General features: G+C 52.7%; 1 protein-coding gene across 23 annotated transcripts in view; it reads left to right on the forward strand.

The window, feature by feature from the left end:
• CDK5RAP2 (CDK5 regulatory subunit associated protein 2) overlaps positions 1 to 18,731 on the forward strand; it is a 181,388-nt gene that overhangs the window by 125,258 nt on the left and 37,399 nt on the right. For all 23 annotated transcript variants that reach the window (XM_027964063.2, XM_027964061.2, XM_042242791.1 and 20 more), the window contains 3 exons: positions 5,454 to 5,685; positions 12,324 to 12,885; positions 14,862 to 15,094. In XM_027964063.2, coding sequence (XP_027819864.1) covers positions 5,454 to 5,685; positions 12,324 to 12,885; positions 14,862 to 15,094 — 1,027 coding nt within the window. The remainder of the gene's footprint in view (positions 1 to 5,453; positions 5,686 to 12,323; positions 12,886 to 14,861; positions 15,095 to 18,731) is intronic.

Raw genomic sequence — 18,731 nt, forward strand, 5'->3', positions numbered from 1 at the left:
CCTTACTTAGTTATCTCCTGCCTACAGTCAAAACACTTAAAAATCACCTCCGATCCCACTACTTTTAAATATTTATCTAGTCTGGTGTCTCCCCTGCCTGTACTTATCTTGACTTCCACCTAGAGGTGTGTGTCTTTGCTCACCTCCCCCAAAGTGTTGCCAACATCTCTTCTCTCCCTCCCTCTCTGCCCCCCACCCAGCCCTCTCTTATTTATCTGTGTGCCACGACATGTATAAGGCTTCCCTGGTGGCTCAGATGGTAAAGAATCCACCTGCAATGCGGGAGACCCAGGTTCAGTCCCTGGACAGGGAATATCCCCTAGAGAAGGAAATTGGCTCTCGATTCCAGTATTCTTATCTGGAGAATTCTTTGCACAGAGAAGCCTGGCGGGCCATAGTCAATGGGGTCGCAAAGAACTGGACACAACTGAGTGGCTGACATACTTTCATGATATGTTTATGTTTTCATTATAAAAAGCAGAGTCACATTTATACATCTGCCTGTAGCTTCCTCCTTCATGTCACATATCAGGAACTTCTTTCCTTGTAATGGCTGCTGAGATTCCACTGTGGGACGTATGCCAAAATCTGCATAATTTTACCCCGTTGATGGACTTACTTTTCAGATTGCAGTAAAACTGATAACCTGGCTTGACCTGCAGTAAAATAATAAGCTTTTAATCTGCAGTGAGGCTGTAATGACCTGACTTGAGTGACAGGGACGAGAACCTCGGTTTTCCTTTGTACAGACCTCGTGTCTGAGAGGCAGCGTTCTGCGGGCATCGTCTCCATGCTCTATGCTTACAGCCCCCGTCGGAGCTGAGGAAGCCAGGTCCCAAGTGCCAGTGGTCAAGGTTGGCTGTTAGGGGGCTGAGCTGCGCCCCTCACTGCCTGGCTGCACAGCCGATCACTTTCCCTGGGTCACCCTCCTCCCCGGCCCACGCTGGCCTGAGTGGTAGGGTCGGGTTTCAGTGGCCGAATGTCTGCAGTTTGCTTCACTCGAGATGCTTTCTCTAAGCCTGTCCTCTCACACCGTCCAATGTGCCAGATGGTTAAAAGCCAGACTCTCCTGGCAATGTTTGAAATCCTTCTAAGGAGGAGGGGTTGGGGTTGAGGACCCCCATAGCAGGGAGATGGGAGTGGCCTGGTAGAGGAGGAGCGAGGTCGTGTTCGTGACAGGGCTCCAGCGACGGCTGCTGTCCCCTTGTGTCTGAGGGGTGTTTTGTATCTGGGAAATAACTGTATACACTGCTTCGTAGCATCAGAATGGAGAATTAAGTTTATTTTCTGACCACTAAATTACTGCTTTTGTGCCTACCAAAGAGAGTTAGATGTATCATTAGCAAAATTGCTTTTGATTGTTTTAAATTATGCACCAAGACTGTAATTTCTAGAAAAGGGTTTTCTAAAGATATCAGTAGAGACCAAAAAAAAGAGACGTTGCCGTTATATTAACACTACTCGAGATGCAAATGTGTGCAGTTTGGCTGGAATAGAAATGCTCTCATCTGCCCCAGCTAGTTTAGTTTGTACCTGCGTACTAGGAAAACGAGATTTCGTGTGTGCGTGCGTGAGTTTTTCCCCGCTATTTGTGTGGGAGATAGCATCTTATATTCAGGAAAATTGGATAATCAAATGAACTTAATTTCCCCAAATATATTGAAGAGAAGTTTCCATTTGGAATTATCTTCTCGTTGGTGTCTTCGAAAGGAAGTCTACTGTGTTTATGTTTTTGCATCTGTTATATATGCCTGCAGCTTGAGATTTCTATCCCTGTAGCATCACGTTTAATCTTCTCACCAAGCACACGAGTGAGGTAGGTATCACCTCCATTTTGCACAGGAAGAAATGCAAGCTCTGGAAGGCTCAGAAAATTGTCCCGAGTGACTCAGCTGTTGAGAGGAGCAGCAGGCGTGCCCCATTGAGTCTGGCTTTAAAGGCAGACAGGGATGTGATAACCCCCCCTTTCTCAGGAACGGGGAAGCCTCATAGCAGCAGTGTGGCCTCCCATCTATGCAAAGTTGAAGAAAATTTAATGGTTTTCTTTGTGGCTTTTGGTTAGTCAAGGAGTCAGTAATCCTCAAACTTAAGCTGGAACTCTGGCACCCTGTTAAGAAGAGCATCTTTGCAGCCCAGGGGCGAAACAGGGAAATGAGACCTACTTCTGGTTCAGTTACAGAGGTGAGATGCTGTACAGATACACCTGTGATTCCGCTGGGCCTGGCTGCTCACCTGCTCTGAGTCCTTGGGGCAGTCACCTGACTTTCAGGGGCTCCAAGGGGATCCTGTGACCTGGCACCCGGGGCTGGTGTCCTGGCTCAGATAGGCAGTATGCGGTCAGTGCCGCATGCCATGTCCCTGGTAGGAGCTCAGGGTATGTGTGTCCCTGTCCCCGTTCCCTCCCCAAGTGAGAGATCCAGGATGACGTCTTCAGTAAGGTGGTAGGTGGGACTCTGTTCGGCGTCCATAAGGTAGCATTCTGGGTGGTGTTATTTTGGAAACGGCGTTAGGGTGACTGACGGCTGCCTTCTAGCCTGAAATTGACTTTGGCATTTGTGCGCTTGGAGCCGTCTTCTCTGCTGCCATATGATACACAGATTCAGATCCAGGAATAAAGATCGGTGGAGACGGAGGGCCAAACAAATGATTGTCATTTTCCAGTCCTCTGATGAGGCGTCCACCCCCTCCCAAGTGTCCCCGTCACCGCCGCAGGCTGTTCTTGTCCTGGAACCTCTTCTCTCCTCTTGCCTGGAATTTCAGGGTAGAAAGGGTCTCACTTTCCTTAACCGGGCAGTAATGTCTGAAGAGCTTGTTTGAGGTTCAGCTCTGCAACCTTCTTAGTGTTCGATCCTGGACTGGTTGGTTGCGGTCTCAGCTCTCTGTCCAGAAAGTAGGCATAATAACTGCTCTTACCCTGTGAGCTCCAGAAATGCAGACTTGAGCGGAGGATTACGGGAAAAAATGCTGGAAAGCATCGGATGTCCTAGAGCGTGCAGGAAGAACTCCATCTTCTTTCCTTCCTGAGAGGCTTGGCTGATTTCCTCCTTCCCAAGTTTCCCAACCTTTAGCAGCCACAGTCAGGTACAGACCGTGTCTTTCTCCCAGGTGGAAGCCCTGAACCCCTTAGCAATCACTTCTTTCTCTACCTGTGCACCCCTAGCTGTAGGCGACCACCAAGCTTTATTCTGTGTCTATAAATTTGTCTGTTCTGGATGTCTCATGTAAATGGAATCACACGGTCTGTGATCTTTGGTGATGGGCTTCTTCCACTTCGCATAACTTTTTCAAGAGTCGCTCATGTTGTAGGAGGTGGCCATGGTTCATTTCTCTTTATGGCCTGATAGTCCAGTGTGTGGATATACCACGGCTTATTTATTCAATCATCAGTTGATGGGCATTTGAACATTATGGATAATGTTGCTGTGGACATTCATGTACGAGTTTTTGGATGTACATGTGTTTTTATTTCTCTGGGGTGTCTCTCTAGGAGTGGAATTGCTAGGTCACGTAGTCACTCTGTTTAATGGTTTGAGAAACTGCCAGACTCTCTCTAAAGTGGCTGTAGCTAGTTTACAGAAGTTTTCACCAGGATGTGAGGGCTCTAATTCCGCCCCATTCTCACTAATGATCATTATTAGCTTTTTTATTTTAACCATCCTAAGGGGTAGGGGGAGAAGGCAGTGGCACCCCACTCCAGTACTCTTGCCTGGAAAATCCCATGGACGGAGGAGCCTGGTAGGCTGCAGTCCATGGGATCTCTAAGAGTCACACACGACTGAGCGGCTTCACTTTCACTTTTCACTTTCATGCACTGGAGAAGGAAACGGCAACCCACTCCAGTGTTCTTGCCTGGAGAATCCCAGGGACAGGGGAGCTTGGTGGGCTGCCGTCTATGGGGTCGCAAAGAGTTGGACACGACTGAAGTGACTTAGCAGCAAGGGGTAGGGGGTGGTGGTATTTCGCTGTGATTTGATTTGCAGTTTCCTAATGACAGATGAGTGTCTTTTCACCTGCTGATTGGCCTTTTATGTGTCTCCTTTTGAGAAACGTATTTCAAGTGGTTTGCCCACCTTTCAATTAAGTTACTTGTGTTTCTGTTACTGAGTTGTAGTTCTTTCTGAATCCTAGATTCACATCTTTCTTCTCAGCTTTTGAGTTTGTTTAAACTTCCTCCACTCGAGGGGCACTCCCACGTGGCCTCCTAAGATAGCGCCTGCGGGTTCATTCCACGCCTAGCTGTTGAGCACCTGCCGTATTTGAGTTCTTAGGCTGGAAGCTGTGGAGAGAGCACAGCTTCTGGTGCAGAAGACAGGTGGAGATGCATAGACACTCATCATGATGGTCCTAATATTTTCCCAGGAGAATTCCGACAGAGCAGTGAGTACATAGCAGAGGAACCAAGGCCCATTCTCTTGAGGAAGGCGCCTTTGAACTGAATGCTAATGAATGTATCGGCATTAGTGGGAGAGGTGGGGGTGGGCAAGAAAGAGTGTTCTAGGCAGAGGAGACGGCCTGTGCTGAGGCCCCAAGTGGAGGGACCCGAGCGCTCTGAGGAAGCGGTAGGAGGTCCCTGTGGCCAGGGAGCGGGGGGTGTGGGGGAGCGTCTTGGAGTTGGGTGGTGGCCACAGAAGATGAGAAGAGGCAAAAGAATTCAGAGACAGCCTGGGGGTTGGAACCAGTGGAAGCTGGTGCGTGATGAAGGCAGGTGATGCCCGTAAAGGGAGTTTTAACAGTGGCGGCCAGGTTCGGGGCTGTGCAGTGAGTGGAAGCTGCCGTGACTACGCAGGCAGAGGCTGTCGGAGCGGGTCGGGGTGTGGCCTGGGGTGAAGGAATCAAAGAGCTGAGCTTTTGGATTCCGCAGGCAGAGGGTGTCGGAGCGGGTCGGGGCATGGGGGCCCGGGGTGATGGAATCAAAGAGCTGAGCTTTTGGTTGACTTGGGAGGGCATGTATAGGGTGGGCGGGTCAGGAGCCGTGGGCCTGAGAAATAGCCGTGGAGCCATGTAGCCCCGAAAACCTTAGCAAGGGTGGTTCTTGTGGCCTGGAGTGGGAGGCAGGTTGTTTTGGGTTGAAGAAAGGATGGGAAATGAGGACACAGATAAGGAGCTTTCCCAGACACTCCTTCTGGGAAGGAGCTCCTTCTGGGGAATGTTGCCCAGAAGACTGCGCTGGGAAACGGTTGCCATACGGAGAGTGTCTGGAACGTGCAGAGACGCCAGGCTGGGGCCAGAAGGTGTCGAGGGGGAAGAGCTTGGCCTTTGTCGGTCAGAGGGGGGACCTCTGGAGGCTGGAGGGTTCAGAGGGGGCACCTGCAGAGACACAAGCTCTGTGGGCTGGGGGTAAGCGGAGAGGCCGTGGCCCGACAGCCGCTCTGAGTCCTGTTGTCTGAGGTCGGCTCGAGCGGGTCGACTGCGGCCAGGGAGGGTGGTCATTGTTCTCCCGGGTGTGCTTTCAGGATGCAAAGAAGTCGCGCCTGCCCGTCCTGATAAAGCCATCACGATCGCTGGGCAGCGTGTGCCGGCTCCCTGCCTCCCAGGAGGCGGTGGCCCACCTGCAGGCCCAGGTCCTGAAGCTGCAGGGGGAGCTGAAGGAGCTGAAAATCCGCAACAAGCAGCTTCACCAGAAGTTAATTCTGGCGGAAGCAATGACAGAGGGGCGGCCGGCGCCGGAGGAAGCGCTCCCGAAAGGTAAGCACCAAGGAAAGCGTGTGCTCCGCTAGAAGACGGACGGCCCGGCAGCGCGGCCCGAAATGTCAGCCGTGTTGTTTGGAATTGCAATAGGTTGGAGGATAATTTCCTGAGTTGCTGTGCCTAATCTTGACTTGACAAATATATAATCGAGGGGACACAGTCAGGAAAGTCCGTCCTTTGTCTTCATTTTGTTCTGGGGGGGGCAGAGGAGGACGGGTCGTGCTCCCAGGCCTTGCAAGGTCACGCTCCCTTCACTTGTGATTGTCTCGGGGGCTCCAGTCGTGGCGTGACTTGAATCTGCGTTGTTCCCCCCTGCCCCACCCCCCGGCACCATCTGTGGGGGCCTCAGTCATCTTTGCAGCATTCTCTGAAAGGGTGGGCCATGATTGTTTGGGTTCTTCAGGGCTAATTGCAAACCCTGCTGACCTTATGGCTTCTAGAATTGACCTGCCTGCCTACTCCCTTGGAACCTGCTGTCTCTGCTCTCCTGGGAGCTGCCCAGATAGCCCTTGGGGTCCAGAGTCTCTGGCTGGGGACCTCAGTGCGGCCCCCAGCCCAAGACAGTGGTGTGTGGACGTGTTGCCCCTTTGAGAGTGAGGAAAGCTGAGGGCCCTCTCACGGGGCAGGCAGGGCAGCACACATGTAGCAGCATCTGTCGTCTTCAGAGTGTTCCTGAGCCCCCAGCAGCGCTTTTGCTGGATCCTGATGCTGAACTTCTGCTGTGAGCGGATGACACCGGCCCACGATAGCAAGAACAGTGATCTTTCACGTAGTTATTCAGAAAGGACGCATCAGATCCTCCTGTGTGCCGGGCACCGGCGAGATAGTGGGCATAAGAGACCAAGTCTGGGTCCAGCGTATATATCACAGGGGCAGGAAGAAAATGCACTGTGAGCAACACTTGCTCCTTGGAAGGAAAGCTGTGACCAACCTAGACAGCATATTAAAAAGCAGAGACATTACTTTGCCAGCAAAGGTCCATCTGGTCAAAGCTGTGGTTTTTCCAGTGGTCATGTATGGATGTGAGAGTTGGACCGTAAAGAAGGCTGAGCGCCGAAGAATTGATGCTTTTGAACTGTGGTGTGGGAGAAGACTCTTGAGAGTCCCTTGGACTGCAAGGAGATCCAACCAGTCCATCCTAAAGGAAATCAACCCTGAATACTCACTGGAAGGACTGATGCTGAAGCTGAAGCTCCAATACTTTGGCCACCTGATGCGAACAGTAGACTCACTGAGAAAAGACCCTGATGCTGGGAGGGCTTGGGGGCAGGAGGAGAAGCGGACAACCGAGGATGAGATGGCTGGATGGCACCACTGACTTGATGGACATGAGTTTGAATGAACTCTGGGAGATGGTGAAGGACAGGGAGGCCAGAAGTGCTGCAGGCCATGGGGTCACAGAGAGTCAGACACGACTGAGCAACTGAACAGCAGCAACCTCTGTGGGAAGGCGGGGTCGGCAGCGGGGTGATCTCATAGCGTGAGCCGCAAAACCGGAGTTCTTAGCGAAGAGAGACGGTCTGGGAACTTCCGAGATGAGCAGAGGCACTCACGCATTTCTAGGCCCATGGTACAAGGGAGGAAGGAGAGATGCACCCACTCCCAGGGAGGCTGCCGGAGAAGCAGCGCCAGGGAACGGCTGCAGGCCGACGTGGATGGTTGCATCCGAGTCGTTCGGGGCTGGGGGCCTCTGCCTGCCTGTGGCAGTAAATAGAGTCAAATGAGTGCCTGTTACTTCCTGAGCCGGGCTGTCCACTTTACACACGTGGTCTCACTGAATCCTCCTCCCAGTCCTGTGAGCAGGTACACTAGTTATTCCCACTTGATCACTGAGGCAGCAGTTTCAGAGGTAAAGGGACGTGGCTAGGGGCACACTGTGGGCTGACATCCCAGCCGGAACCAGCTGCCTTGTTTCAGAGCCTTTACTTTATCCCCAGTGTTTCCCAGAGCCTGGTGCACGATTCTGTGTGTGCAGATTTTGTGATGATCTGTAGCCAACAGCGTCTTCCATTCGATTTTAGTTTCTCTTGGGTTTGAGGCTTCCCAGGTGGCTCAGTGGTAAAGAATCCACCTCCAAATGCAGGAGACTGGATTTGACCCCTGGGTTGGGAAGATCCCCTGGAGAAGGAAATGGCAACCCACTCCAGTACTCTTGCCTGGAGAGCCCCATGGACGGAGGAGCCTGGCGGGCTGCCATCCCACAGGGTCGCAAAAGATGCGATTTCAGTGGCAAACCAGCAGTGTCTTGGCTTTAGCACAGTTGAGGTTTTAAGATCGGCCTCCGTTGAAGTAGGCCTTAGGTAGGATGCCTCTTCCTTTCCTCCTTCCTTTCCCAGAGTCCTTCATCCGTCCATCTGTCTATCCATCCACCCACCCATCCACCCAGGCATCTATTCACAGTCAGTGAACGTTCTCTAGGCGCCTGCGATGCTCCTGGCCGCCTGCACACAGTGGAGGAGAGAAGGGAAGGAGATGCAGGCCCTGCCTTCTGAGGGTAACCTGTTAAGTCCATCAGGGCGGCAGGAGTGGGGCTGCCCTGGGGAGGAAGGAGACGCGCTGAGTCGCACTGGGGCCCTGGCACCTTGCCCGGGGCTTGCCGTTTGCACTGAACAATGTTCTGATTTCTTGCTGAGGCCCGGGGGTGCCTTGGCCAGTTGCTACTTCGGCAGCTGCCCGGTGGACCCTGGGGGCCTCTCTTCTTGGGAAGGGTGGGCATAAGTCTATAGAATTCATTTTCTCACTCACGGTTTTTCGAGAGCCTGGGCTTAAACCATTTCCGACAAGCTGCGGTGTATTTATGCTTTTTATGTCCTGTTATGGCAGCTCGATAGATTAATTTTATCTTATAAATTGCATTTTGCCTCCCCAGCGTTTTCATTCTCCCTGTTGTATCTTTGTGTTCTTCTTAGTTGCTTGGCTAAGTTTCAAGCCGAGGGTTTTACTTATTTTGCTCTCTCTCTGCGGATGCCTGTAGCCCAGCGCCTCGTGGGAACAGCCTACCAGGTCGGGCCGGGAAAGCAGGGAGGCCTGGAAGCCACGCCCCGCGTCTGGAGAGACAGGGAAGGGGACGAGGAGCAGCAGGCTGCCCACGAGCCTGGTCAGCATTCACCCCCTGTGCCTGCTGACCAGCTGCTGTGTGCCGGGCACCATTTGGGAGTTTCATGTGAGAACCAGGACTGGGCCCTGCAGTGGGCATCTTGGGGCGTCTTCACTGTCCCCGTTAACAAAGGAGGAGGGAGGTTGGGGTTTTGAAAGAGAATTGGTCCAGGGCCACCCGGCTGGTAGGTAGGTGGACGAGTCGTGGCCCGCTGGGTGTCTGTCCGAGCGGACAGTCTGTTTGTCTGACACTTTTCTACCAGGCAGTGGGCTAGGCTCTGGCGGTTTGGCCTCAGAGGACACAGCCCTGTCCAGGCTCTGGGGAGACCCAGAGCCTGGGCTGTGGGCCCTGTTCCCAGTGGCGTACGCTTCCCGAAGCCTCCAGTCAGGGTGCTGACGACATGCTCCCAGGTTTCCAAGGGCCCTGGGCTTTGAGGAGAAAGCCACTCTCCCGGGTAATCAAGTGCCCCTTAGCTGCATTGTAGGGAGGTCCAGAACTTCAGTGTTTCCTGTAACGTAAATCAGTGGCCCTGGGGACTGCTACTGTACAGCAAAGAGATTGAATTATGCACAGAAACACCCTTTTCTACATTCTTTTCCATGGTGGTTTATCACAGAATTGTGGATACAGCTCCCAGGGCTGTACCCAGGACCTTGTGTTTATCCATTCTGAATGTAGCAGTTTGTATCCGCCAGGCCGGAACTCCCCGTCCAGCCTTCCCCCTGCCCCTCCTCCCTGTTCTCTGTCTGTGAGTCTGTCCTGCTTCACAGACAGGCTCGTTTGTGCTGTATTTTAGAGTCCACTTAGGAGTGACGTCACAGGGTGTGTGTCTGTCTCTCTCTGACTCACTTAGTGTGATCATCTCTAGCTGTGTCCAAGTTGCCGCAAGTGGCAGCATCTTGTCCTTTTTACAGCTGAGTAGTATTCCATTCCGTATACGCACCCCATCTTTATCCATCTGCCCATAGACATGTAGGTTTTTTCCGTGCTTTGGCTACCGTGAATACTGCTATGCAGTGATTTTTAAGTGAAAAAAGAAAAAACAAAACTCCTGCTTTGGAACCTTATGACGGGCTCCAGAGCAGACTGCAGAGCCGCGTGGCCGTGCTGGCGCTGAGCTGTGAGACTCGCTGTGTACTGGCCCAGGTGCCCGGGAGTCAGCCCTTGCCTCTGCGAAGGCACAAATTGCTGTAGCTGAGGAACATTTCTGAAGTCAAAATTTTGAGAGTCAAGTGTCTAAAGGAGCTGTAAGGTTGTGCAAGTGGGAGTGTGAGGAGGACAGCTCCTAGCTGTGATGGGAGTGTGTGTGTGCGTGTGCGTGTCTAGACAGCAGAGGTGGCCACAGTCTGTATCACAGAAGGACACTTGTACGGGGCTTCCATTTGTCTTTGCCTCATGATTACTTATGGAAAGTCATCAGAACTGATCTTTATTTCCATGAGTGAACATCACTTCTGCCATGAAATTCCATTATCAGGAGGTTGTTAGAACAGAGCTATTTCCTTGCCTTGGAGTGTGACTCATAGGAAAAAAGTCTTGTTGAGCTTTCTCCCTCTGTCTCTCTCATACACGTTCAGCCAGCAGGACTCCCTGAGTCCCTTCTCTGTCCCAGGCCCCAGGCCAGACCCTGGAGAAGCAGAGATGAATGACATGGTCCCCACCCTGAAGGCCCTCAGAGCTAGTGATTATAACACATCTTGTGCAGTAGAAATGCTCTGTTAGGAATGCTTTCCTGAGGTCACGTAGCAGTGGCTTTCTAAAATTCAGAAGTTTATTTTATGGTATTTGCATCGTGAGCAAGGACAAGAATGGGCTTACAGCCACGAGGAGCAGCTGCAGAACCCAGAAGCTGGATGAGACAGCCTGACAAGGACATGCGTACGCCTTTCCTTCTGCGTGGTCTCCTTGGTCATCTCAACCAGCGTACCCTGCTGCCTTGCCCACGTTTCCCCAAGTCCACAAGCCTCTGCTCACGTGTCTCTCCTGGAATAGGCGTCCTCTCCCGTCTTTGAACACCTTCAGGAAAGCAAAGCATAATCATATTGGTTGGTCTCCCTCACTGCTATGTGCCAGACATTGTTAGCCTTTTTGCGGATTCTGTCCCATTGGATACTAAAGACAAAAGCAGAATACAGGGTGCTCTCTCCCTTTTGCGGATGAAGCTTCTGAGGCTCAGAGAGGCTAAGGCACTTGCCTAAGGTCACACAGCCATTAAGTGATTAGAGCCTTCGTGTGAAACCAGATCCGTTGGCTTTCAGAGACAGTTGTTTCTCCTATGTTCTGCTGCCTTTTACGTAGGCAGACAGGTGCTTGTACTCAGCTGAGCTTTCCCTTGGACGGCAGGCAGTGTGGCGTGTGGTTAAGGACGGATGCTCTAGACTCAGGCCTGAGCTTGAAGCCTTACAACAACAAACGAGATACTGCTTGGGGAAACCAGAGCTCTGGGCAGTGAGCTCTCACCTGAGTCTGTGCAGCCAGCAAGCGGCCCCACTGGGTGTGAGCCCCCTCTGCTTTGTCTTCAAAGCTGTGTGTTCTTCCTGCAGCACCACCCTGCCTCTCACAGGAGTTTGGCTGCAAACGTGGGGATTTAAACTAGCTGTAAGGAGATGTTTCCTGGCAGGATTATGAGTCAGCCAAATACCTCCTCGCTGTAGGGGACATCACGGCATCTCCCAGAAGCTGGTAGACATGGAGACGAGGTGACTTCTCATCTGCCGAGGATTTCAGAATTGCTCGTCTTTGATGTTACTTCACTCTTTGTCCAGCGTTTGTCCGCCCTTCATTCACGTCTGGTCTGGGCTGGGTGCTGTACGAGGCGCTGAGCATGTGAAGATGAAAGGCCAGTTCCTGCTGGGAAGGAACATGCAGCCCAGTAAGGGAGAGGAACCCAGTAACTAACTGCCGTGTAAATAAATGAATGAGCCAGATGTCCGTCCTGTGCCGGCACCCGGCACCCGGCACGTGATCATGTCTGTTTTGGGTGTTACGTGTCAGGTACCATGGAAGCGCAGTGGGGAGTGACTGTTTGCATAGTTTGAACATCGGTTCACAGAGAAGGACAATCAGATTTGGGTGCTGAAGGATGAGTAGGAGCTCGTTGAGCGGGAGTAAAGTAGGTGGCCAAGGGGGAACAGTGCATGCGGAAGCCGGGAGGCATGAGCAGCCTGCTGTATGCAGGGAATGATGGTTGCTTTAGTAGGGAGCCTGCGTAGGGGGTGGCTGAACGTGTCCCTGCAAAGGTTGCCTGGAACTTGATCATGGAGGGTCTCAGATACTGTGAGAAGTTTGGACTTAATCCTCAAGATGGTAGGGGGCTGGGTGAGGTATAGGTGGGGTGGTTGGTTATCAGGGTGTAATTCACTTTTTAGCACAGTAGCTCTGAGGAGGAGGCTGGATTGAGAAGGAAGAGGGAAGGACTCGAGCCAGAGGGGCTTGGCAGGAGGCTCCCATGGTCTCTGCTCGGTGGGGGCTGTGAGCCAGGGCAGAGGGCTAGATTTCAGCAGTGGAGAGACTGACATAAACGTGGTTTGATTTCCAGGCTCTGAAGTTTACCAGCCAGATGACCCTGCCATCTTGCCACCAGGCGACGAGGACCCCTCTGAAGACTTCCCAGCTACACACTTGAGTTCCAACAGTCAGTTTTCCACTAAAATCAGTGTGGTTGGGACTGACCCGCTGGAGAGCACTGATACCTCCAACGATAAAGAAAACTTAGAACGGAAAATCTGTGACCTGGAAACGGAGCTCGAGGGCTACCGGAGCTTCATCCTGCAGCTGCAGAGGCACTCCCGGTTCAGCGAGGCCGTCATCACGGTCTTGTGTGGGACGGAAGGGGCCCAGGACGGCTTGAGCAAGTCCAAGGGCAGTGCCGACGAGGAAGAAATGACCTTCTCGAGTTTGCGCCAGGTCCGTTTTGTGAAGCACATGAAGATCCTCCACCCGCTGGGGCCAAAGATGATGGACGGCGGGCGGCCGGAGAGCCTCGGACAGCAGCTGGTGGGCCAGGAGTGTGAGCTGCAGCAGGAGCAGAATTTGAACGTGGAGCTTTTCGGTGGAATCCATAACCTGCAGAATAAGATCAGAGACCTCTCGTCCTCCAGGTACGTCCCACCTCTGCCTTTCCCCACGTTGCCACTAGGTGGGCGCCCCTGACCTGGGAAGGGGTGCTGCCCTGCAGGGACCTTGGGCATGTGCCAGGGAAGTCTTTCAAGGCCCGGCTGAGGCAGTTCCTCCTTGGAAAAGACGCTGATGCTGGGAGGGATTGAAGGCAAAAGGAGAAGAGAGCAGCAGAGAACAAGATGGTTAGATCACATCACCAACTCAATGGACCTGAATTTGAGCAAACTCTAGGAGATACTGGAGGACAGGGGAGCCTGGTGTGCTGCAGTCCATGGGGTCTCAAGAGTCGGACATGACCTAGCCACTGCACAACAACAGTAACAGTAGGGCAGCTACGCCTTCGGGGAGGTGGCGTGGGAGGCCACGGAACCTGGCGGTGTCCACACTCGGCCTGTGCCTTCGGGAATTGGCCGAGCAGGTCTTGTCCTCCTCAGGTCGGGGGGTGCAGGGTGAAGGTTTTAGACCGGCCACTTGGTGAGTCATAGTATGGTTGCTAAATGGCAGTGTTTGCTCCTGACCCTGTTAAGGGCTCTTACTGTCCTGCAGGGGAGGGGGTGGGGGACACGGAAACTGCTGTCCTAGGCAGGGTGGGGAGAAAATAATAGTGTCTGTATCTCTACCCTTTAAGGCCATCTCAGAGAAATAAGCCTGTGTTGAAAGAGAAGAATTCTTGGGTCGTGAAGACATGTTTTATGGGCTTGGAGACACACAGTTTTGCTTCATGAGATCTGACAAGCATGGGGTCATTTGTAAAGCTGACCTTCACTCGTCACTAATTTGAGACAGACACGTTGTTCAGAATTGTCAGGAGCCAAAGTGCGTTTTTCAGGGCTTCCCATGCAGTGTGATTGAAGGCAGCTGGTGTTTATTGAAGGGCAGCCTTGTCAGACCCCACGTTACGCATTGTTCTAACTGAACCCCCACAGCCACCTGAGAAGAGGTGTTCTCAGACCCTGTGTTTGTAGACGAGGAAATGGAGCCTCAGAGAGGCTGCCGTGCCCGAGAAGGCGGCCCGGGAGGGTTCGTGGAGCCCAGGGTTTGTCTCATTCGTTAAACTGGCCCCATTTGCGGTGTTGTGGTCACGTGACCTCTCTGCTCACGTGGGCTCGAAGGTGGTCACTGCTCATCATTTCAAGGGATGTAGTGAAGCGAGGGGTCGGGGTTTCTGCCCAGCCACTCTGGGGCCACCTTCCTGCAGCTGCAGTCGGTAAGGAAGACGGAGCCCCGCTTCCCTCCACTTGCGCTTTTCTCAGCGTCGGCGGATCCTCGCGGGCTCACACGGGCAGACGGGCTACCCGAGGCCGTGACGCCTGGTTCAGTTAGGCTTTGAAGGCGGAGCCCTATCAAGTCACAAACCTTCACCATTTAACCGACTTTGCCACCTCTAAGAGGCAGTTTTCTCTCCTGTAAAGGGAGATATTCGTGCATTTGTTACGTGCGAGGAATAGGCAACTTATGAAACACGCCTACTTCCGGGGCTCACCGGCCTCGGTTCCCCTGTGCGTGGCCGTCAAGGTCAGAGTCGCCTTGTGGCCCTCCCTCCAGAGCTCAGTCCTCGTCTTGTTTTCTCGCCTTCAGTTTCCTTTTTGTTTCTCCTGAGGATTTGTGCTGGCTCCCCTGCCCGTTGGCGCGCTCGTTTCTACAAATTTCGAGTAGTATTTTTAAAGAGTGAGTGGAAACTAATCGTCCTCCTGAGTCCTTGCCAGTCTGCACTTTAAGTGGGGGCTTCATAAAGGTTAAAAGTGTTGCGGAAGAACCTCTGTTCCAGGCTTTGTTGGCTGTTTTGAAATCGAAAGAGTCGGGACCTTGCGTAGTTGCAGTTGTTCCAAAAGTATAGGTACTTGTACAGCTGCAGGCTTTTCAAAATCCTGCTTTGTCAGTTTTCCGATTAGCATTAAGGTCACAGAAATCCAGTTCTAAAATGGGTGCCAGCGTTTCCTTTTCCCTCCTGTATCAGGTACGATTCGTTAGTTCAGGCCCAAGCCAGGGAACTCTCCCTCCAACGACAGCAGATAAAGGACAGCCACAGCATCTGCGTCGTCTACCGCCAGCACGTGAACACCATGATCAAGGCGTTTGAGGAGCTGCTGCAGGCCAGCGACGTGGACCAGTGCGTGGCCGAGGGCTTCCAGGAGCAGCTGCACCAGTGCGCGGCGCTGCTGGAGCAGCTGGAGACGCTGTTTCTCAAGGGTGAGTGAGTCCTAAGATGGATCAGGCACTGGTCCAGGACTTCTCGGAGGGGCCCAGGGGGAACCGGCTCCTTGGCCTCCCCTTCCGCCCCCTGCCCTGACGAGGTGATGGCAGAGCCCTACTAGCTGCTTCCTTCCAGTGCCCACTGCCCCGTGGTTGGCAGTCTGCCCTGTTCCAGACCCGGGGTCCGGTGGAGGGGCCTCGGGCCAGGCTGGGAAGGCATGGCCACGTGGTTGCCAGAATTTTCAAGAGGGGATAGAAGCCCAGGTTTGGCAGGTGAAGACTCGCGGATGGTAAGTGCTGGGGGCAGCAAACAAACGAAGCAAACAAGAAAACCCAAACTTTCATTGGTTAAAACCGATTTAAGCGTCAGAGGCGGTCTGAGGAGAATGGAAGAAAGCCTTTGCCAAACATTTGCTATGTGCTAGGTACTTTAATGGATGTTCTTACATTACAGTTCAAAAATAATAACTTGCATTTCTTTGAGGCTACAGCAGACATCTTCCACATAGTTCAGTTCAGTCGCTCCGTCGTGTCCGACTCTTTGTGACCCCATGAACTGCAGCACTCCAGGCCTCCCTGTCCATCGCCAACTGCCAGAGTCCACCCAAACCCATGTCTATTGAGTCAGTGATGCCATCCAACCATCTCATCCTCTTTCGTCCCCTTCTCCTTCCACCCTCTATCTTTTCCAGCATCAGGGTCTTTTCAGATGAGTCAGCTCTTTGCATCAGGTGGCCGAAGCATTGGAGTTTCAGCTTCAGCATCATTCCTTTCAAAGAATATTCAGGACTGATCTCCTTTAGGATGGACTGGTTGGATCTCCTTGCAGTCCAAAGGACTCTCAGGAGTCTTCTCCAACACCACAGTTCAAAAGCATCAATTCTTCGGCGTTCAGCTTTGTTTATAGTCCAACTCTCACATCCATACATGACCACTGGAAAAGCCGTAGCCTTGACTAGATGGACCTTTGTTGGCAAAGTAACATCTCTGCTTTTTAATATGTTGTCTAGGTTGATCATAACTTTTCTTCCAAGGAGTAGTGTCTTTTTATTTCAAGGCTGCAGTCACCATCTGCAGTGATTTTGGAGCCCCCAAAATAAAGCCATTTCCACTGTTTCCCATCCACTTGCCATGAAGTTTCGCCATGCGTAGCCTATCATTCTCCCTCTCTCTCCAGGCAGATACGTGCATACACGTAAACACACACGGACACCTTGCTGACAGTCCCAAGAGGAGAGTGGATGCGGTTGGCCCCTCCTCCTTGGGGAACTCCCCTCCAGGGAGAACACCGTTCTGAGCCAGTTCTCCCGCCCAGCCCCAGGTGCCCCTCCGGATTCCTGCCTTCGGCGCATGTTCCAGATCAGCCGGTCCTGCCATCTTGCTGCCGCCACGGCTCCCGCTGGCTGCCTGCTGCTCTTTGGGGCGGGCGCGGCCCCCTCTTCCCTGGCCTCTGTGCGTCCACCCTGGGCCCGAAGGGGTCCGTTTCTGCTGTGGTCAGAGAGGTCATCACAAAGTGAGTCAGGTCGTGACTGCTCTCTGCCCCAAATCAGAGGCTTTCCTCTGTGAGTCATAAGGGTCAAGTTAAATCACGGATGCGAGGCCTTGGACCGAGCTTGTGGTGCCTCACCTGCAGTCCTGAGTGCTTGAGTCCTGTATTTGTTGGGAGCCGGGGGCTTCATTCTCAGGACAAGTGGTTTTACGTGAGGAGCTCGGCCTTAATAGGGAAGACCCTCGGTTTGATGCAGTCCTGTGCCTTTGTGCAGACACAAGGATAGCTCACAAGGGTCCATGTGCTGAGTATGATGCCGAGATAGAACGTGGGGTAGTTTGCCTTCTGGGCCCAGGAAGTGGTGTTTCCTCTGTTTTTAAAAAGGGCCTTAGACACGTCACAGGCCCATTGTCCAGCACCAGCTCTCGGGATCCTGGAGGGCCAGAGCGCAGGAACACTTGACTTTTCCCAGCTTACACAAAATCCCGTCTTCTGGCTAGGATTTTGCAAGTAAGCTAGCTTCCGTTTTGCTGTAGGAGTGTACAGTGGGTCCTCAAGATAGAGCTGTGTCTTCGTGAACTGAGCCACTTTCTGTCTGTCTCTCTCCTTCCTCCCAGCCCTCTGCCCGGGAACGGGAGGCCGAGAGAGACTGCCTCTGGCACCAGATGCCCGCCCGCCCTCAACTTTCGCCTCCCCTTGATTTATTTTTTAGTTACTTACCTTGACAAGCCCAAGGAGATCTCATTTCTTGTTTCCTGTGGGTTCTGGAAGCAGAAACATTTCGGGCTTAACAGACAGCACAAACACAGACCTTAATTCTCATCTGCAAAAGGCAGAAGGGTCTCAGGAACCTCTCTGTAGCTCTTTTTCTTAGAGAATAATATGTAGCCGAGGTGGGCCTTTCTGGCCTGCCATCTGAAGAGTCTGGCTCCTGAATTATGAAACGAGCCCGCCATAAAGTAATTTTATGTTTGAGGTAGTTGCATAGCATGAGTTCTTAAAAAATTTAAATCTAGTCTTTTTTTTTTATTATTAATGCAAAGCAGTACCCGTTTATTGTGGAGTAACAGATAAGCGAATATTCCTGTAATTGCGTTATTTATACAGCAAAACATGAACACCCTGGAGTGTATACTTTCCAGACCTTTCTTATCCGTGTGTGTATTTTGGGTGGAAATAGGGCAGTCTGCAGCCTGCCCTTTTTCAATTATAGACGATAAATGTTAAGCTACATTGTGAGTTGCGGGGGCTGAGGAGCGTTCTTTCGTATGAAGGCTGTAATTAATCGTTCCCCACTCGGTGGACATTTAGGCTCTTCAAGTTTAGGGCTGTGATAAAGGACCAGTGGATTGGAATCTTTGTGCATATCCTTGCTCTTTCTTTTCTGATGTTTAACTGGTTAGCACCCAAGAAGGAGGGTGGTAGTGTGCCTTCTTAGAGCTCTGGGAGGATTCAAGATTTTTGAAGCAGCTGGCGTCTGCCCGGCCAGTAGAGGGAGCTCAGCCCTTGCTGGCAGTGACTTCTGGGGGTCGTATTTTATTTCTTCAGAGCGTGAGCTCCTGGAAGTTGGGGGGCAGGGGCTTGGGGGCGGTCTCTGTCCTGGCTTCCCGACCTAGGAAAGGGCCAGACACGCAGTGCCCGGTCAGGATCTGATGCTGCTGCTGGGAGTCTTTTACGTGGTGTGGACCTGACCCTGGGGTACCGTCAGTGAAAGGCCCCCCGCCTCTGTCTGGCGCGCGTCCGTGAGCTTGGAGGGGGCACCTCTGGACTCTGAAGGGGAGGCTTCCGGGAGGAAAGGACATGGGAGCTCAGCCTGCCACATCAGGAGGATTCATGGCTGGTGGGGAAGGTTATTTCCCGAATGTTGGGGGTGGGGGGTCATGCAAGCTCTGGTTAGCTTTGTGAGCCAGGCTATCCGATAAAGTGGAGTATCCACAGCATGCTCCTGAGTGGCCCTGAAATCTGCCCTCTGCCTGGCCCTTGAGCCTCTCCTTACCTTCATAAAGCAGCTCCCCTCTGCCTCAGAGATCTAGACCAATCGTCACCTCCTCTGAACTCTCTGATGGTCCAGGCTGGGTGGTGCTTGGCACCCCCCCCCACACACAGCATCCCACGTGCCTCATCACGCTGCTGCTGTGGAATCAT

This window comes from Ovis aries, chromosome 2, assembly GCF_016772045.2.
Source record: "Ovis aries strain OAR_USU_Benz2616 breed Rambouillet chromosome 2, ARS-UI_Ramb_v3.0, whole genome shotgun sequence".
NCBI classification, from domain to species: domain Eukaryota; kingdom Metazoa; phylum Chordata; class Mammalia; order Artiodactyla; family Bovidae; genus Ovis; species Ovis aries.